This window comes from Petromyzon marinus, unplaced genomic scaffold, assembly GCF_048934315.1.
Source record: "Petromyzon marinus isolate PM22_M1 ecotype Great Lakes invasive population unplaced genomic scaffold, UKy_Petmar_22M1.pri1.0 PM_Scaffold_118, whole genome shotgun sequence".
Classification (NCBI taxonomy): Eukaryota; Metazoa; Chordata; class Hyperoartia; order Petromyzontiformes; family Petromyzontidae; genus Petromyzon; species Petromyzon marinus.
In genome coordinates this window covers 217,287-236,803 of record NW_027423078.1, presented here as the reverse complement: position 1 = coordinate 236,803, position 19,517 = coordinate 217,287, and the positions used below count along the sequence as shown (strand labels likewise).

General features: G+C 56.2%; 1 protein-coding gene across 1 annotated transcript in view; it reads right to left on the bottom strand.

The window, feature by feature from the left end:
• LOC142922606 (cholesterol side-chain cleavage enzyme, mitochondrial-like) overlaps positions 1 to 19,517 on the bottom strand; it is a 29,574-nt gene that overhangs the window by 8,177 nt on the left and 1,880 nt on the right. Inside the window, exons 2-6 of the mRNA XM_076063425.1 lie at positions 13,682 to 13,896; positions 7,554 to 7,757; positions 6,390 to 6,491; positions 5,507 to 5,679; positions 2,959 to 3,122 (exon numbers count right to left, since the gene is read on the bottom strand). Of these exons, the coding sequence (XP_075919540.1) occupies positions 2,959 to 3,122; positions 5,507 to 5,679; positions 6,390 to 6,491; positions 7,554 to 7,757; positions 13,682 to 13,896 (858 nt within the window). The remainder of the gene's footprint in view (positions 1 to 2,958; positions 3,123 to 5,506; positions 5,680 to 6,389; positions 6,492 to 7,553; positions 7,758 to 13,681; positions 13,897 to 19,517) is intronic.

The window sequence follows — 19,517 nt, the reverse complement described above, 5'->3', positions numbered from 1 at the left end:
GTAGGGGCAAGTGCAGAGACAGCTAAAGTTCCCCCAGGTAGCCTCTCAGTGGGCCGTAGGGGCAAGTGCAGACAGAGACAAAGGTCCCCCAGGTAGCACTCTCAGTGGGCTGTAGGGGCAAGTGCAGACAGAGGCAAAGGTCCCCCAGGTAGCACTCTCAGTGGGCTGTAGGGGCAAGTGCAGACAGAGGCAAAGGTCCCCCAGGTAGCACTCTCAGTGGGCTGTAGGGGCAAGTGCAGACAGAGGCAAAGGTCCCCCAGGTAGCCTCACAGTGGGCTGTAGGGGCAAGTGCAGACAGAGGCAAAGTTTCCCCAGGTAGCACTCTCAGTGGGCTGTAGGGGCAAGTGCAGACAGAGGCAAAGGTCCCCCAGGTAGCCTCACAGTGGGCTGTAGGGGCAAGTGCAGACAGAGGCAAAGTTTCCCCAGGTAGCACTCTCAGTGGGCTGTAGGGGCAAGTGCAGACAGAGGCAAAGTTTCCCCAGGTAGCCTCTCAGTGGGCTGAGCGAGTGGGTGAGTGGGTGAGTGAGTGGTGAGTGAGTGAGTGGGTGAGTGAGTGAGTGAGTGGGTGAGTGAGTGAGTGGGTGAGTGAGTGGGTGAGTGAGTGAGTGGGTGAGTGGTGAGTGGGTGTAACAGTGAGTGGGTGTAACAGTGAGTGGGTGTAACAGTGAGTGGGTGTAACAGTGAGTGGGTGTAACAGTGAGTGAGTGGGTGTAACAGTGAGTGAGTGTAACAGTGAGTGGGTGTAACAGTGAGTGAGTGAGTGTAACAGTGAGTGAGTGGGTGAGTGGGTGTAAGTGAGTGAGTGTAACAGTGAGTGAGTGTAACAGTGAGTGGGTGTAACAGTGAGTGTAACAGTGAGTGGGTGTAACAGTGAGTGGGTGTAACAGTGAGCGGGTGTAACAGTGAGCGGGTGTAACAGTGAGCGGGTGTAACAGTGAGTGGGTGTAACAGTGAGCGGGTGTAACAGTGAGTGGGTGTAACAGTGAGCGGGTGTAACAGTGAGTGGGTGTAACAGTGAGTGGGTGTAACAGTGAGTGGGTGTAACAGTGAGTGGGTGTAAGAGTGAGTGAGTAGGTGTAACAGTGAGTGGGTGTAACAGTGAGTGAGTGTAACAGTGAGTGAGTGTAACAGTGAGTGTAACAGTGAGTGGGTGTAACAGTGAGTGAGTGTAACAGTGAGTGAGTGTAACAGTGAGTGTAACAGTGAGTGGGTGTAACAGTGAGTGGGTGTAACAGTGAGCGGGTGTAACAGTGAGTGGGTGTAACAGTGAGTGAGTGTAACAGTGAGTGGGTGTAACAGTGAGTGGGTGTAACAGTGAGTGAGTGGATGTAACAGTGAGTGTAACAGTGAGTGGGTGTAACAGTGAGTGAGTGTAACAGTGAGTGGGTGTAACAGTGAGTGAGTGGGTGTAACAGTGAGTGAGTGAGTGGGTGTAACAGTGAGTGGGTGTAACAGTGAGTGAGTGGGTGTAACAGTGAGTGGGTGTAACAGTGAGTGGGTGTAACAGTGAGTGGGTGTAACAGTGAGTGGGTGTAACAGTGAGTGAGTGGGTGTAACAGTGAGTGAGTGTAACAGTGAGTGAGTGGGTGTAACAGTGAGTGAGTGTAACAGTGAGTGAGTGTAACAGTGAGTGGGTGTAACAGTGAGTGAGTGTAACAGTGAGTGGGTGTAACAGTGAGTGAGTGTAACAGTAAGTGGGTGTAACAGTGAGTGAGTGGGTGTAACAGTGAGTGGGTGTAACAGTGAGTGAGTGGGTGTAACAGTGAGTGGGTGTAACAGTGATTGGGTGTAACAGTGAGTGAGTGTAACAGTGAGTGAGTGTAACAGTGAGTGAGTGTAACAGTGAGTGTAACAGTGAGTGAGTGTAACAGTGAGTGTAACACTGAGTGTAACAGTGAGTGAGTGTTACAGTGAGTGAGTGTAACAGTGAGTGGGGGTAACAGTGAGTGTAACAGTGAGTGAGTGTAACAGTGAGTGAGTCGGTGTAACAGTGAGTGAGTGTAACAGTGAGTGTAACAGTGAGTGAGTGTAACAGTGAGTGTAACAGTGAGTGTAACAGTGAGTGGGTGTAACAGTGAGTGAGTGTAACAGTGAGTGAGTGTAACAGTGAGTGGGTGTAACAGTGAGTGAGTGTAACAGTGAGTGGGTGTAACAGTGAGTGGGTGTAACAGTGAGTGAGTGTAACAGTGAGTGGGTGTAACAGTGAGTGGGTGTAACAGTGAGTGTAACAGTGAGTGGGTGTAACAGTGAGTGAGTGTAACAGTGAGTGTTACAGTGAGTGAGTGTAACAGTGAGTGTAACAGTGAGTGTAACAGTGAGTGGGTGTAACAGTGAGTGAGTGAGTGTAACAGTGAGTGTAACAGTGGGTGTAACAGTGAGTGGGTGTAACAGTGAGTGGGTGTAACAGTGAGTGAGTGAGTGTAACAGTGAGTGTAACAGTGGGTGTAACAGTGAGTGAGTGTAACAGTGAGTGTAACAGTGAGTGGGTGTAACAGTGAGTGGGTGTAACAGTGAGTGTAACAGTGAGTGAGTGTAACAGTGAGTGTAACAGTGGGTGTAACAGTGAGTGGGTGTAACAGTGAGTGTAACAGTGAGTGGGTGTAACAGTGAGTGAGTGTAACAGTGAGTGTTACAGTGAGTGAGTGTAACAGTGAGTGTAACAGTGAGTGTAACAGTGAGTGGGTGTAACAGTGAGTGAGTGAGTGTAACAGTGAGTGTAACAGTGGGTGTAACAGTGAGTGGGTGTAACAGTGAGTGGGTGTAACAGTGAGTGAGTGAGTGTAACAGTGAGTGTAACAGTGGGTGTAACAGTGAGTGAGTGTAACAGTGAGTGTAACAGTGAGTGGGTGTAACAGTGAGTGGGTGTAACAGTGAGTGTAACAGTGAGTGAGTGTAACAGTGAGTGTAACAGTGGGTGTAACAGTGAGTGAGTGTAACAGTGAGTGGGTGAGTGCTCACCGCAGCGTCTCGGTGAGGGTGAGTCGTATGAGTGGGGTCAGGCGGATGACCTCTAAGGGGTCAGCTCCAGGGGTCATGGCCTTCGTGACTTCTGACCTCAGCTCCTCCTGGAGCGAGGGGTTACGGGACAGCTCCATGAGAGCCCAGAGCAGTGTGATGGAGGTCTGATAACAACAACATCAACAACAACATCAACAACAACAACATCAACATCAACAACAACATCATCAACAACATCAACGTCAACATCAACAACAACATCATCAACAACAACATCAACAACATCAACAACAACAACATCAACAACATCATCAACAACATCAACGTCAACATCAACAACAACATCATCAACAACATCAACATCAACAACATCAACAACATCAACAACATCAACAACAACATCAACAACAACATCAACAACAACATCAACAACATCATCAACATCAACAACATCAACAACAACAACATCATCATCATCAACATCAACATCAACAACAACATCAACAACAACAACATCATCAACATCAACAACATCAACAACATCAACAACAACAACATCAACAACATCAACAACAACAACATCAACAACAACATCAACAACATCAACAACATCATCAACATCAACAACATCATCATCATCAACATCAACATCAACAACAACATCAACAACAACAACATCATCAACATCAACAACATCAACAACATCAACAACATCATCAACATCAACAACATCAACAACAACAACATCATCATCATCAACAACATCAACAACACCATCAACAACATCAACAACATCAACAACAACATCAACAACATCAACAACAACATCAACAACATCAACAACAACATCAACAACATCAACATCAACAACAACATCAACCACAATAACATAATTAACAACATTAACAACAACATCAACAACATCAATAACAACATCAACAACAACATCAACAACAACATCAACAACATCAACAACAACAACATCATTAACAACAACATCATTAACAACATCAACAACAACATCAACAACATCATTAACAACAACATCAACAACATCAACAGCAACATCAACAACATCAACAACAACATCAACAACATCAACCATCCACTCACCCACCCACTCACTCACCCACTCACCCACTCACTCACCCACTCACTCACTCACTCACCCACTCATCCACCCACACACTCACCCACCCCCTCACCCACTCACTCACTCACCCACTCACCCACCCACTCTCTCACCCACTCAGCACCCACTCACTCACCCACTCACTCACCCTCTCACTCACTCACCCAGTCACTCACTCACCCACTCATCCACCCACACACTCACCCACCCCCTCACCCACTCACTCACTCACCCACTCACCTACTCACTCTCTCACCCACACACCCACCCACTCACTCACCCACCCACCCACTCACCCACTCACTCACTCACCCACTCACTCACCCACTCACCCACTCACCTACTCTCTCTCTCACCCACTCACTCACCCACTCACTCACTCACCCACTCACTCACCCACTCACTCACCCACTCACTCACACACTCACCCACTCACTCACTCAACCACTCACTCACTCAACCACTCACTCACCGACCCACTCACCCACCCACCCACCCACTCACCCACCCACTCACCCACTCACCAATCACCCACTCACTCACCCTCCCACCCACCCACACACTCACTCACCCACCCACCCACTCACTCACCCACCCACCCACTCACTCACCCACTCACTCACTCAACCACTCACTCACCGACCCACTCACCCACCCACCCACCCACTCACCCACCCACTCACCCACTCACTCACTCACCCACTCACCCCCCCACCCACCCACCCACTCACCCACTCACTCACTCACCCACTCACTCACCCACTCACTCACTCACCCACTCACCTACTCTCTCTCTCACCCACTCACTCACCCACTCACTCACTCACCCACTCACTCACCCACTCACTCACCCACTCACTCACACACTCACCCACTCACTCACTCAACCACTCACTCACCGACCCACTCACCCACCCACCCACCCACTCACCCACCCACTCACCCACTCACCAATCACCCACTCACTCACCCACCCACCCACCCACACACTCACTCACCCACCCACCCACTCACTCACCCACCCACCCACTCACTCACCCATTCACTCACTCAACCACTCACTCACCGACCCACTCACCCACCCACCCACTCACCCACCCACTCACCCACTCACTCACTCACCCACTCACCCCCCCACCCACCCACCCACTCACTCACTCACCCACTCACCCCCCCACCCACCCACCCACCCACTCACTCACTCACCCACCCACCCACTCAGCCACTCACTCACCCATCCATCCACCCACCCACTCACTCACCCATCCATCCACCCACCCACTCACTCACCCACTCACCCACCCACTCACCCACTCACCTTCTCACTCACTCACCCACTCACTCACCCACCCCCCCACCCACCCACCCCCCCACCCACCCACCACTCACCCCCCCACCACCCCCCCACCCACCCACCGTGTCCACCCCCCCTGCCATGAGCTCTGTCACGCTTGCCGCGAGGTCTCCCAGTGAGAGGCTGTCCCTCTGCAGCAGGCCCGCCATGATGCTCACGTGACCCGCCCGGGCTCCGCCATCGCCGCTCGCCCCCGCACGGAACGAGAGGACGGACTTCTGGATCCATCTGTTGGCTGGGGTGGTGGTGGTGGTGGTGAGGGTGGTGGTGGTGGTGGTGAGGGTGGTGGTGGTGGTGGTGAGGGTGAGGGTGGTGGTGGTGGTGAGGGTGGTGGTGATGATGGTGGTGGTGGTGAGGGTGGTGGTGAGGGTGGTGGTGGTGGTGAGGGTGGTGGTGGTGGTGAGGGTGGTGGTGGTGAGGGTGGTGGTGGTGGTGAGGGTGGTGGTGGTGGTGAGGGTGGTGGTGAGGGTGGTGGTGGTGGTGAGGGTGGTGGTGGTGAGGGTGGTGGTGAGGGTGGTGAGGGTGGTGGTGGTGGTGGTGAGGGTGGTGGTGAGGGTGGTGGTGAGGGTGGTGGTGGTGGTGGTGAGGGTGGTGGTGGTGTGGGTGGTGGTGGTGGTGAGGGTGGTGGTGGTGGTGAGGGTGGTGGTGGTGAGGGTGGTGGTGGTGTGGGTGGTGGTGGTGAGGGTGGTGGTGAGGGTGGTGGTGGTGGTGGGGGTGGTGAACTCCACCCACCCACACGGTCACCGTGACCCCCACCCACCCACACGGCCACCGTGAACCCCACCCACCCACACCGTGAACCCCACCCACCCACCCACACCGTGAACCCCACCCACCCACACGGCCACCGTGAACCCCACCCCACCCACCCACACGGTCACCGTGAACCCCACCCACCCCACCCACCCACCCACCCCACCCCACCCACCCACCCACCCCGCCCACCGTAGGTGAAGATGAGGTCCCAGGCGTGTGTGTGACGTCTCCACGTTGGAGTGTGGAGGGCCCGGTGCAGGCCGGCCGGCACCACCCACACGGTCACCGTGAACCCCACCCACCCTGAACCCCACCCACCCACACGGTCACCGTGAACCCCACCCACCCACCCACCCCACCCACCCCACCCACCCACCCCACCCACCCCGCCCACCGTAGGTGAAGATGAGGTCCCAGGCGTGTGTGTGACGTCTCCACGTTGGAGTGTGGAGGGCCCGGTGCAGGCCGGCCGGCACCACCCACACGGTCACCGTGAACCCCACCCACCCACCCACCCACCCCACCCACCCACCCACCCCACCCACCCACCCACCCCGCCCACCCACCCACCCCGCCCACCGTAGGTGAAGATGAGGTCCCAGGCGTGTGTGTGACGTCTCCACGTTGGAGTGTGGAGGGCCCGGTGCAGGCCGGCCGGCACCACCCACACGGTCACCGTGAACCCCACCCACCCTGAACCCCACCCACCCACCCACACGGTCACCGTGAACCCCACCCACCCACCCACCCACCCACCCCGCCCACCGTAGGTGAAGATGAGGTCCCAGGCGTGTGTGTGACGTCTCCACGTTGGAGTGTGGAGGGCCCGGTGCAGGCCGGCCGGCACCACCCACACGGTCACCGTGAACCCCACCCACCCTGAACCCCACCCACCCACCCACACGGTCACCGTGAACCCCACCCACCCACCCACCCACCCACCCCGCCCACCGTAGGTGAAGATGAGGTCCCAGGCGTGTGTGTGACGTCTCCACGTTGGAGTGTGGAGGGCCCGGTGCAGGCCGGCCGGGACCACCCACACGGTCACCGTGAACCCCACCCACCCTGAACCCCACCCACCCACCCCACCCACCCACCCACCCCACCCACCCACCCACCACACCCACCCACCCACCCCACCGCCCACCGTAGGTGAAGATGAGGTCCCAGGCGTGTGTGTGACGTCTCCACGTTGGAGTGTGGAGGGCCCGGTGCAGGCCGGCCGGGACCACCCACACGGTCACCGTGAACCCCACCCACCCTGAACCCCACCCACCCACCCACACGGTCACCGTGAACCCCACCCACCCACCCACCCCACCCACCACACCGCCACCCACCCACCCCGCCCACCGTAGGTGAAGATGAGGTCCCAGGCGTGTGTGTGACGTCTCCACGTTGGAGTGTGGAGGGCCCGGTGCAGGCCGGCCGGGACCACCAACATGGGCACCGTGGAGTGGAACATGACAGAGATGGCGTCGATGACGCGCTCGGATTCAGGGGGCACCACGGGGTGCAGCAGGCCCAGACGCTCGCCAAACAGGGCACTGCACACCGCTGTGGAGATTGGTGGGGGGCGGTTGGTGGGGGGGTGGTGTGGGTCAGTGGGTGGGTGGGTGGGGGAGTGGGATGGGTGAGTGGGTGGGTGGGTGGCTGGGTGGGTGGGTGGGATAGGTGTGTGGGTGGGTGGGTGAGTGGGTGGGTGTGTAGGTGAGTGAGTGGGTGGGTGGGTGGGGGAGTGGCTGGGTGGGACATGGGATGGGTGGGTAGGTGAGTGGCTGGGTGGGTGAGTGGCTGTGTGGGTGAGTGGGTGGGTGGGATGGGTGTGTAGGTGGGTGAGTGGGTGAGTGGCTAGGTGGGTGAGTGGGATGGGTGTGTAGGTGTGTAGGTGAGTGTGTGAGTGGGATGGGTGAGTGAGTGGGTGGGTGTGTAGGTGAGTGAGTGGGTGGGTGAGTGGCTCGGTGAGTGGCTGGGTGGGTGAGTGGCTGGGTGAGTGAGTGGGTGGGTGTGTAGGTGAGTGAGTGAGTGGCTGGGTGGGTGAGTGGGATGGGTGTGTAGGTGAGTGGGTGAGTGGCTGGGTGGGTGAGTGGCTGGGTGGGTGAGTGGCTGGGTGGGTGAGTGGCTGGGTGGGTGAGTGGCTGGGTGAGTGAGTGGGTGGGTGTGTAGGTGAGTGAGTGGGTGGGTGAGTGGGTGAGTGGCTGGGTGAGTGGCTGGGTGGGTGAGTGGCTGGGTGAGTGAGTGGGTGGGTGTGTAGGTGAGTGAGTGGGTGGGTGAGTGGGTGAGTGGCTGGGTGGGTGAGTGGGATGGGTGTGTAGGTGAGTGGGTGAGTGGCTGGGTGAGTGAGTGGGTGGGTGTGTAGGTGAGTGAGTGGGTGGGTGAGTGGGTGAGTGGCTGGGTGGGTGAGTGGGATGGGTGTGTAGGTGAGTGGGTGAGTAAGATGGGTGAGTGGCTGGGTGGGTGAGTGAGTGGGTGGGTGAGTGGCTGGGTGAGTGGCTGGGTGAGTGGCTGGGTGAGTGAGTGGGTGGGTGTGTAGGTGAGTGAGTGGGTGGGTGAGTGGGTGAGTGGCTGGGTAGGTGAGTGGGTGGGTGTGTAGGTGAGTGAGTGGGTGGGTGTGTAGGTGAGTGAGTGGGTGGGTGAGTGGGTGAGTGGCTGGGTGGGTGAGTGGGATGGGTGTGTAGGTGAGTGGGTGAGTGGGATGGGTGAGTGGCTGGGTGGGTGAGTGGCTGGGTGAGTGAGTGGGTGGCTGTGTAGGTGAGTGAGTGGGTGGGTGAGTGGGTGAGTGGCTGGGTGGGTGAGTGGGATGGGTGTGTAGGTGAGTGGCTGGGTGAGTGGCTGGGTGAGTGAGTGGCTGGGTGGGTGAGTGGCTGGATGAGTGAGTGCGTGGGTGTGTAGGTGAGTGAGTGGGTGGGTGAGTGGGTTAGTGGCTGGGTGAGTGGCTGGGTGGGTGAGTGGGTGGGTGTCCGGCAAAACAACCCCCTACCTCCTCGCGGCGCCGGACGGGCAACTCTGTCGTGGACAGTGCTGTGAGGGGAGGTCCAATTTTTGATTGGCTCCTCCCCTCATGGCATATGTGTCCACCACAGGGGCTAAAAGGGGGCTCTGGACAGGTGTGAGGGGCTGGTAACCCCTCCACCTTCAATTAATTACCACTAAACCACGAGTTAAACTGAAATATCTAAACTAATAAGCTTGTGCTGGAGGCCCCGGGGGGCCAGGCGTCTATGACGTCTCCTGGCCAAACCCCAATTGGCGGAGCCAGGAGATTGAATATCTACCCTCGGGGCTCCTCCAGAAACAACGAAAAGCCACTACGGCTGGCCACATGGAATGTTCGAACGCTCACAGCGGAGGAGAGGCTGCCACTCCTCTGTCGGGAGATGGACCGGTACCGCCTGGATCTATGTGGCATTCAGGAGGTCCGGTGGACCGGCTCTGGCTCCTGCCACCATGAGGGGTGGACAGTTGTCTACTCGGGGCAGCAGACTGCCAAACAACAGGGTGTGGCTATTCTTTTGAACAAAAGAATGAAGGGGGCGTGGGAGCGTGGCGGTGAGGTGTGGGAAGCTGTAAGCCCCAGGCAACTTTGGGCTCGCCTTCCCATCAACCGGAGGTGAGGAATGGTGGTCGTGGTTACTTATGCCCCCACCAAAGATGAACATCTGCGGAGGGATGCAGGCAAAGCCGATGAGTCAGATGCCTTCTAAGACCTCCTGTCACAGGTGCTGGCTAAAGTGACCCCTCGGGATAGAGTCATCATGTTGGGTGACTTCAATGCCCGATTTGGTCATGATACTGGCACCTGGTCTGGAGTGATTGGAGGGCATGGGCCAGATCAGCTCAATAACAACGGTAGGAGGCTGCTAGATTTTTGTGTAGCCCATGGGCTTGTAATTACCAACACGCTGTTCCGGCATCGGCGCATCCACACAACATCATGGTTACATGCCGGGTCCAAGCAAGAACATCTGCTGGACTACATAGTGACGGACCAGCGGATGCGAGCCCATGTCCTTGACACCAGGACCTACCGTGGAGCTGATCTGCCCTCTGACCATCGACTAGTCATCTGTAAGCTGTGCCTGCCATTCTTCCACTCCGGTGGTGGGTGTACACCCAGGACCCCATTCCAACCTAAAGTGGCCTGGTCTCAGTTATCTGATGAAAGTTGCAAGCGAGAATTTCATCATTGCTTGCGGCTGGGATTGGCATCGTCCCCGACTCCTCCTGATGTCGAGGGTAAATGGGCGAGGTTTAGGACTGTGACTCATGCAGCTGCAATGGCTGCTTTGGGTACGTGGTCCAGACCTCCCCAGAGACCCTGGCTGACAGAGGAGGTGTTCAGGATGGTTGAGAAAAAGCGACAGGCCCACTGTCATCGGCTACAGAATCGCGCATCAGAGAATGAGGAGGCTTACCGCAGCCTTCGCTCGGAGGTTCGGAGAGCCGTGAGGCGCTGCAAGGATGGGTGGTGGTCGTGGGTTGCTGAGGAGATGGAGTCTGCCTCAGTGGCCCGTGATCACATAACTCCATCAAAAAAGTAACCTGCAGCGCCACACCTATTACCATCATTAGGGGAAAAAACGGTGATCCAATCTCCGACCCCCAGGAACAGGTTTGCAGATTTGCTGAGCATTTCTGTGAGGTCCTGGGAGAGGGAAAATCCCTCAGCCAGGAAAACATCGTGGCGCAAAGTGGGGATGACCCTGCTGAGGCTGCGGTGCCTCAAATATTGGAAGAAGTCACCCCCTGTGAGTGGCTGGCTGAGGTGCCATTTGTTGAGGAAGTACTGAAGGCAATCCGGAGTCTGAGACCAGGAAAGGCAGCGGGCAGAGATGATCTCCCAAGCGAAATGCTGAGGGAGGGTGGCGTTTGTGCACAGACTGCCCTATATGACATCATAACAACGGTCTGGACCACTGGATGGGTTCCGCAGGATTGGAAGGATGCCCTGGTGGTCCCCCTTTTTAAGAAGGGGGACCGCACAGACTGTAACAAATACAGGGGAATCTCACTCCTCAGTGTGCCGGGAAAGGTCCTGGCAAGGATTATTCAGCATCGCCTTGCCAGGCACGCTGAGGAGAGGCTTGCGGAGCCCCAATGCGGTTTCAGGAAAGGGCGGTCCTGCACAGATGCCATATTTTCTGTCCGTCTGCTACAGCAGAGGTGTAGGGAATTTCAACAAGACCTACATCTCTGCTTTATTGACCTGGTCAAGGCCTATGATACCATCAGTAGGCCTGGGCTCTCGATTGTTCTTCGTGCTTTTGGAGTCCCTGACCCTCTGCTCACGATCATTAAGGATCTTCATGATGGTGAGCGGGCCCGGGTAAACTACGTGGCCGGGAGTCAGAGCCATTCCCTGTACACCTTGGGGTGCGACAGGGATGTCCTCTGGCTCCCACATTATTTAACATCTATTTTGACCACGTAGTTCGTGAAGCCTTCAATAGCTGTACCGGGGGAATCTCCATATGGTACAGATATAATGGGAGGCTGATCGATGCCCGAGTGTGGTCAAGGGATGGGTCCCTATTGCTCAACCACGTTATGTATGCTGATGATTTGGTAATAGCTGCTCATTCAGAGGAGGGGTTGGAGACGCTGCTGCTGAGACTGGAGCGTGCTACTGAGAGGTGGGGCCTTACCATCAGCCCCGCCAAAACTAAGCACCTGCCTGGGTATTTTGTACCATCGGACACTCCACCCCCACAACTCCCAATCGGTGATGGGGCAGTTGTGGAGAGAGTGGAGAGTTTCCCATACCTGGGCAGTGTGCTTTTGACTGGCTCCAGTTTAACAGCAGAGGTCTCACTCTGAATCAGTCGAGCGGCAATATATTTTCATCGGTTGCGTAACGCTGTGTGGAAGCTACCTGGTCTGTCGCTCCGCACTAAGCTTCAGGTCTTCTCGGCCACGGTCATTCCCTCCCTTCTCTACGCTTGCAAAACGTGGACCCCACTAATGGAACATCTTCACCGGTTAGAAACATTTAGGCTAGCCTGCCTATGATCCATCCTGGGTTTACCCAGACTGGATTGTGTGAGGAGCTCACAAATCCTTGAAAGATCTGGGCAAGGTCCCATCGGTGAGCTCCTCCGGCGGGGAAGGCTGCGATGGCTGGGTCATGTAGCCCGCATGCCCAGCCTCCGCATGCCGAAACAGCTTTTGTTCGGCCGGATTGAGGGGGCTAAGCAGGCGCGGTACGGGCTAGAGAAGAGATGGAGTGATGTGGTACAGGAGGACGTGGAGCTGAGTGGACTTGCCGATGACTGGTACCAGCGGTGTCAAGATCGGCCTCTGTGGAAGAGGCTCGTGAAGGACGCTGCTACTGGGCAGTTGGAGGTAGTCGCCCTCCAACAACAACGGAGGGCGGAGGAGCGACGCTCAGAACAACGAGCGGAGCGCCGGGTGGCTAAAGCACAGCAGGTTGGCACAGTAGGGGGCACAGGTGGTGCATCAGCCAGTCATCTCAGTCAGTCGACCAGTGGCACCTGGGTCTGCCCCGTGACCTCCTGCCAGCGGGTGTTCGACACTTCACGTGGCCTCAGGGTGCACATAGCCTGGCACAAGCGTCGTGGTGATGTCACCGCCACTAAGTGGCGAATGGCGGTTGTTGTTGTGTAGGTGAGTGAGTGGGTGGGTGTGTAGGTGAGTGGGTGTGTGGGTGAGTGGGTGTGTGGGTGAGTGGGTGAGTGGCTGGGTGTGTAGGTGAGTGGGTGAGTGGCTGGGTGGGTGAGTGGGATGGGTGTGTAGGTGAGTGGGTGAGTGGGTGAGTGGGTGAGTGAGTGGCTGGGTGGGACATTGGATGGGTGAGTGAGTGAGTGAGTGGCTGGGTGGGTGAGTGGGATGGGTGTGTAGGTGAGTGGGTGAGTGGGTGAGTGCGTGAGTGGGTGGGTGAGTGGCTGGGTGGGACATTGGATGGGTGAGTGGCTGGGTGGGACATGGGATGGGTGAGTGAGTGAGTGGCTGGGTGGGTGGGTGGCTGGGTGGGTGGGTGGCTGGGTGGGTGAGTGAGTAGGAGAGCGAGTGAGTGGGTGGGTGAGTGAGTGGGTGAGTGAGTGAGTGAGTGGGTGAGTGAGTGGGTGACTGGCTGGGTGGGTGAGTGAGTGGGTGACTGGCTGGGTGGGTGAGTGAGTGGGTGAGTGAGTGGGTGAGCGAGTGAGTGGGTGGGTGAGTGAGTGGGTGAGTGAGTGAGTGGGTGAGTGAGTGAGTGAGTGGGTGAGTGAGTGGGTGACTGGCTGGGTGGGTGAGTGAGTGGGTGAGTGAGTGGGTGACTGGCTGGGTGGGTGAGTGAGTAGGTGAGTGAGTGGGTGAGCGAGCGAGTGAGTGGGTGAGTGAGTGAGTGGGTGAGCGAATGGGTGACTGGCTGGGTGGGTGAACCGCACCCACCCACACGGGCATCGTGAACCCCACCCACCCACCACACCACACCACACCCACCCACCACACCACACCACCACACCCTCCAACCCCCCACGTACACTCCAGAGCGAACTTGAACAGCTCGTTGTCCAGGCGGGCCACGTGGCCCGTGCCACCGCCACCACCGCCTCGGGCGCTGAGGCTGAGCATGCCGAGCCTCAGGGCGAAGTCGTGGCTCACAGCGGCCAGCACCGCCGCCTGGCGCGACACGGCGGACGGGGACAGCAGCTCGCGATTCAGAGAGGATCGCCGGGACCACCACTCGTCACCACTCCTGGGGGCGGGGTGAGGAGTGATAGCTCACTCACTCATTCACCTACACACTCACCTACACACTCACTCACTCATTCACCTACACACTCACCTACACACTCACTCACTCATTCACCTACACACTCACTCACTCACCTACACACTCACTCACCTACACACTCACTCACCTACACACTCACTCACCTACACACTCACCTACACACTCACTCATTCACCTACACACTCACCCACTCACCTACACACTCACCTACACACTCACTCACTCACCTACACACTCACCCACTCACTCACCTACACACTCACTCACTCATTCACCTACACACTCACCTACACACTCACTCACCTACACACTCACTCACTCACCTACACACTCACTCACTCACCTACACACTCACTCACTCACCTACACACTCACCTACACACTCACCGGGACCACCACTCGTCACCACTCCTGGGGTGGGGTGGGGAGTGATAGCTCACTCACTCATTCACCTACACACTCACCTACACACTCACTCACTCATTCACCTACACACTCACTCACTCACCTACACACTCACTCACCTACACACTCACTCACTCACCTACACACTCACTCACTCACCTACACACTCACCTACACACTCACTCACTCACCTACACACTCACCCACTCACTCACCTACACACTCACTCACTCATTCACCTACACACTCACCTACACACTCACTCACCTACACACTCACTCACTCACCTACACACTCACTCACTCACCTACACACTCACTCACTCACCTACACACTCACCTACACACTCACCGGGACCACCACTCGTCACCACTCCTGGGGTGGGGTGGGGAGTGATAGCTCACTCACTCATTCACCTACACACTCACCCACACACTCACTCACTCACCTACACACTCACCTACACACTCACTCATTCACCTACACACTCACTCACTCACCTACACACTCACCTACACACCTACACACTCACTCACTCACCGGGACCACCACTCGTCACCACTCCTGGGGTGGGGTGGGGAGTGATAGCTCACCTACACACTCACCTACACACTCACCTACACACTCACCTACACACTCACCTACACACTCACCTACACACTCACCGGGACCACCACTCGTCACCACTCCTGGGGGCGGGATGGGGGGTGGTGATAGCTCACTCACCTACACACTCACCCACTCGCTCACCTACACACTCACTCACTCACCCACTCGCTCACTCATTCACCCACTCACTCACTCATTCACCTACACACTCACTCACTCACCTACACACTCACTCACTCACCGGTACCACCACTCGTCACCACTCCTGGGGGGGGCGGGGGGTGATAGCTCACTCACCTACACACTCACCTACACACTCACCTACTCACTCACCCACACACTCACCTACACACTCACCGGGACCACCACTCGTCACCACTCCTGGGGTGGGGTGAGGGGGGGTGATAGCTCACTCACTCATTCACCTACACACTCACCCACTCACTCACTCATTCACCTACACACTCACTCACTCACTCACCTACTCACTCACCGGGACCACCACTCGTCACCACTCCTGGGGGGCGGGGTGAGGGGTGATAGCTCACTCACTCATTCACCTACACACTCACTCACTCATTCACCTACACACTCACTCATTCACCTACACACTCACTCACTCATTCACCTACACACTCACTCACCCACTCACTCACCTACACACTCACCCACCCACTCACTCACCCACTCACTCACCTACACACTCACCCACCCACTCACTCACCCACTCACTCACCTACACACTCACCCACTCACCTACACACTCACCTACACACTCACCCACTCACTCACCGGGACCACCACTCGTCACCACTCCTGGGGGCGGGATGGGGTGGGGTGGTGATAGCTCACTCACCTACACACTCACCTACACACTCACTCACTCACTCACCTACACACTCACCTACACACTCACCTACACATTCACCTACACACTCACCCACTCACTCACCGGGACCACCACTCGTCACCACTCCTGGGGGCGGGATGGGGTGGGGTGGTGATAGCTCACTCACCTACACACTCACTCACTCACCTACACACTCACTCATTCACCTACACACTCACCTACACACTCACCTACACACTCACTCACTCACCTACACACTCACCTACACACTCACTCACTCACCTACACACTCACCCACTCGCTCACTCACTCACCCACTCGCTCACTCATTCACCCACTCACTCACTCATTCACCTACACACTCACTCACTCACCTACACACTCACTCATTCACCTACACACTCACTCACCTACACACTCACTCACCTACACACTCACTCACTCATTCACCTACACACTCACTCACCCACTCACTCACCTACTCACTCACCCACTCACTCACTCATTCACCCACTCACTCACTCACTCACCCACTCACTCACTCATTCACCCACTCACTCACTCGCTCACCCACTCACTCACTCATTCACCTACACACTCACTCACTCACCTACTCACACACTCACTCACTCACCTACACACTCACCCACTCACTCACCTACACACTCACCCACTCACTCACTCATTCACCCACTCACTCACTCATTCACCTACTCACTCACTCATTCACCTACACACTCACCTACTCACTCACCGGGACCACCACTCGTCACCACTCCTGGGGGGGGCGGGGTGGGGGGGGGGTGAGTGATAGCTCACTCACCTACACATTCACTCATTCACCTACACACTCACTCACCCACTCATTCACCTACACACTCACCTACACACTCACTCATTCACCTACACACTCACCCACTCACCTACACACTCACCCACTCATTCACCCACTCACTCACTCATTCACCTACACACTCACTCACTCACTCACCTACACACTCACCCACTCACTCACTCATTCACCCACTCACTCACTCATTCACCTACACACTCACCCACTCACCTACACACCCACTCACTCACTCATTCACCCACTCACTCACTCATTCACCTACACACTCACTCACTCACCTACACACTCACCCACTCACTCACTCATTCACCCACTCACTCACTCATTCACCTACACACTCACCCACTCACTCACCTACACACTCACCCACTCGCTCACCTACTCACTCACTCATTCACCTACACACTCACTCACTCATTCACCTACACACTCACCCACTCACTCATTCACCCACTCACTCACTCATTCACCTACACACTCACTCACCCACTCACTCACCCACTCACTCACCGGTACCACCACTCGTCACCACTCCTGGGGGCGGGGTGGGGGGGGGTGATAGCTCACTCACCTACACACTCACTCATTCACCTACACACTCACCTACACACTCACCCACTCACTCACTCATTCACCTACTCACTCATTCACTCACCCACTCACTCACCCACTCACTCACCGGTACCACCACTCGTCACCACTCCTGGGGGCGGGGTGGGGGGGGGTAGCTCACTCACCTACACACTCACTCATTCACTCACCCACTCACTCACCCACTCACTCACCTACTCACTCACTCACCCACTCACTCACCCACTCACTCACCTACACACTCACCCACTCACTCACTCACACACTCACTCACCGGGACCACCACTCGTCACCACTCCTGGGGGCGGTGTGGGGGTGGGTAGCTCACTCACCTACACACTCACTCATTCACTCACCCACTCACTCACCCACTCACTCACTCACTCACCCACTCACTCACTCACCCACTCACTCACTCACTCACCCACTCACTCACTCACCTACACACTCACTCATTCACCCACACACTCACCCACTCACTCACTCACCCACTCACTCACCTACACACTCACTCACTCACTCACCTACACACTCACCTACACACTCACCTACTCACCCACTCGCTCACCTACACACTCACCTACTCACTCACCGGTACCACCACTCGTCACCACTCCTGGGGGCGGGGTGGGGGGTGATACCTCACTCACCTACACACTCACCTACTCACCTACACACTCACTCACTCACCTACACACTCACCTACACACTCACTCACTCACTCACCCACTCACCCACCCACTCACTCACCCACCCACTCACTCACCGGGACCACCACTCGTCACCACTCCTGGGGGCGGGGTGGGGGGGGGTGATACCTCACTCACCTACACACTCACTCATTCACCTACACACTCACTCACTCATTCACCCACACACTCACCCAATCACTCACTCACCCACTCACTCACCTACACACTCACTCACTCATTCACCTACACACTCACCCACTCATTCACCTACTCACTCACCCACTCGCTCACTCACCTACACACTCACTCACTCACTCACCTACACACTCACCCACTCACTCATTCACCTACACACTCACCCACTCACTCACCTACACACTCACCCACTCACTCACCCACTCACTCACCCACTCACTCACCCACCCACTCACTCACCCACTCACTCACTCACCCACTCACTCACTCACTCACCCACTCACTCACCTACACACTCACCCACTCACCTACACACTCACCCACTCGCTCACCTACACACTCACTCATTCACCTACTCACTCACCTACACACTCACCCACTTACCTACACACTCACCTACACACTCACCCACTCGCTCACCTACTCACCCACTCACTCATTCACCTACACACTCACCTACTCACTCATTCACCTACTCACTCACCTACTCACTCATTCACCTACACACTCACTCACCCACTCACTCATTCACCTACTCACTCACTCACTCACCCACTCATTCACCCACTCACTCACTCATTCACCTACTCACTCACCTACACACTCACCCACTCGCTCACCTACTCACTCACTCATTCACCTACTCACTCATTCACCTACTCACTCACTCATTCACTCACCTACACACTCACCCACTCACCTACACACTCACCTACACACTCACTCATTCACCTACACACTCACCTACACACTCACCTACACACTCACCCACTTATCCACCTACTCACTCACCCACTCACTCACCTACACACTCACCTACACACTCACCCACTCACCTACACACTCACCCACTCATTCACCCACTCGCTCACCCACTCGCTCACCTACACACTCACCTACACACTCACCTACACACTCACCTACACACTCACCCACTCATTCACCTACTCACTCACTCACCCACTCGCTCACCCACTCGCTCACCTACACACCCACTCATTCACCTACACACTCACCCACTCGCTCACCTACTCACTCACTCATTCACCTACTCACTCACTCGCTCACCTACTCACTCACCCACTCGCTCACCTACTCACTCACCCATTCACTCACTCATTCACCTACTCACTCACTCACTCACCTACTCACCCACTCATTCACCCACTCACTCGCTCACTCATTCACCTACTCACTCACCTACACACTCACCCACTCGCTCACTCACCCACTCACTCACTCACACACTCACTCACCCACTCACCCACTCACACACTCACCCACTCACTCACTCACCCACTCACTCACCCACTCACTCACTCATTCACCTACTCACTCACTCACCCGCTCACTCACCCACTCACTCACTCACCGCGAGCGAGTGAGT